A 1,421-nucleotide genomic window follows, 5' to 3' on the forward strand; every position below is an offset into this window, starting at 1 on the left:
AACAACAACATGGGGCAGTTCTACGTTACCCTGTCAGTTGCAGTGAATCAGTGTCAACTGGATAGCAAAAGGTTAAGTTCTTTGAAAGCACCTTTTTCATTGCCTAATCTTTCTTCCATGGAGCAGCTGGTGAGTTCCAACCACTGACCTTTGGTTAGCAGCCAGAATGCCTTACCACAGAACCACCAGTGCTCCTAATTAAAGATAAAGTAACTCCAAAATAGATGATCAGAAAACAAGATTTAGATTATCCATCTCTTCATAAGTACATGCCCAATTAATAGTGCAAGCTAGACCTTGAGTAGCATATAGATACATATTTTATATTAGAAAATCATATACTCATATATTTTTTCGTAGAACATAAATTCATATTTGTATATTTTAAACATTAAAATTGGAGCCAATAGATTTTTTTTTTTTTTTTAGGTACTAAGCGTCTTGTAGAAGGAGCTGTTAATCCAGGAGAAACCTGTTTGATCATTGAAGATGTCGTTACTAGTGGATCTAGTGTTTTGGAAACAGTTGAAGTTCTTCAGAAGGAGGGCTTGAAGGTCACAGATGCCATAGTGCTCCTTGACAGAGAGCAGGGAGGCAAGGAGATGTTGGAGGCGTGTGGCATTCGTCTCCACTCAGTGTGCACATTGTCCAAAATGCTGGAGATTCTTGAGCAGCAGAAAAAAATTGATGCTGAGATGGTCGGTAAAGTGAAGAAATTTATTCAGGAGAATGTTTTCGTGCCTGTTAATCCTAACAGTTCTCTCCCTTCTGTAAAGAAAGCACCCAAAGAACTCAGCTTTGGTGCCCGTGCAGAGCTGCCCAGGATCCACACAGTTGCATCAAGCCTTCTTAGGCTTATGCAAAAGAAGGAGACCAATCTGTGTGTGTCCGCTGATGTTTCTGAGGCCCGAGAGCTCTTGCAGCTAGCAGATACTTTAGGACCCAGCATCTGTATGCTCAAGACTCATGTGGATATTCTGAATGATTTTACTCTGGATGTAATGAAGGAGTTGACAACTCTGGCAAAACGTCATGAATTTTTGATATTTGAAGACCGGAAATTTGCAGATATTGGAAACACAGTAAAAAAGCAATATGAAGGTAAGTGTATTATTCACAATTCTGCAAGAATCAGAAACCCAACTTAAACTGGCTAAAGGGAATGTGTTTATTGCCTCACATAACAGAAAGTCCAGCTGTCGAACAGGCTTTCATGTATGGTTGGGTCCAGGAGCTCAAGTGGTATCTTCTGGACTTGCTTTTTCTCCATCTCTCAGCTCTACCTTCTTCTCTCTGACTTTTCTCACATAGACTCACTCTGTGTGCTCACCCCAAACCATTCACTCTAGAATACCTTCGTTAGCTAGCGAGGGTTATATACCCCATCCATGGAAATAGGAGAATATTAACTCTTTCAAAAC

The 1,421-nt window shown here is 40.4% G+C and overlaps 1 protein-coding gene across 1 annotated transcript in view; it reads left to right on the top strand.

Moving 5' to 3' along the window:
- UMPS (uridine monophosphate synthetase) overlaps window positions 1-1,421 on the top strand; it is a 13,754-nt gene that overhangs the window by 3,269 nt on the left and 9,064 nt on the right. Inside the window, exon 2 of the mRNA XM_007949417.2 lies at window positions 430-1,101. Within this exon, the coding sequence (XP_007947608.2) occupies window positions 430-1,101 (672 nt within the window). The remainder of the gene's footprint in view (window positions 1-429; window positions 1,102-1,421) is intronic.

Source organism: Orycteropus afer, unplaced genomic scaffold, assembly GCF_000298275.1.
Source record: "Orycteropus afer afer isolate SDZICR_OR568_19922 unplaced genomic scaffold, OryAfe1.0 scaffold00245, whole genome shotgun sequence".
Classification (NCBI taxonomy): domain Eukaryota; kingdom Metazoa; phylum Chordata; class Mammalia; order Tubulidentata; family Orycteropodidae; genus Orycteropus; species Orycteropus afer.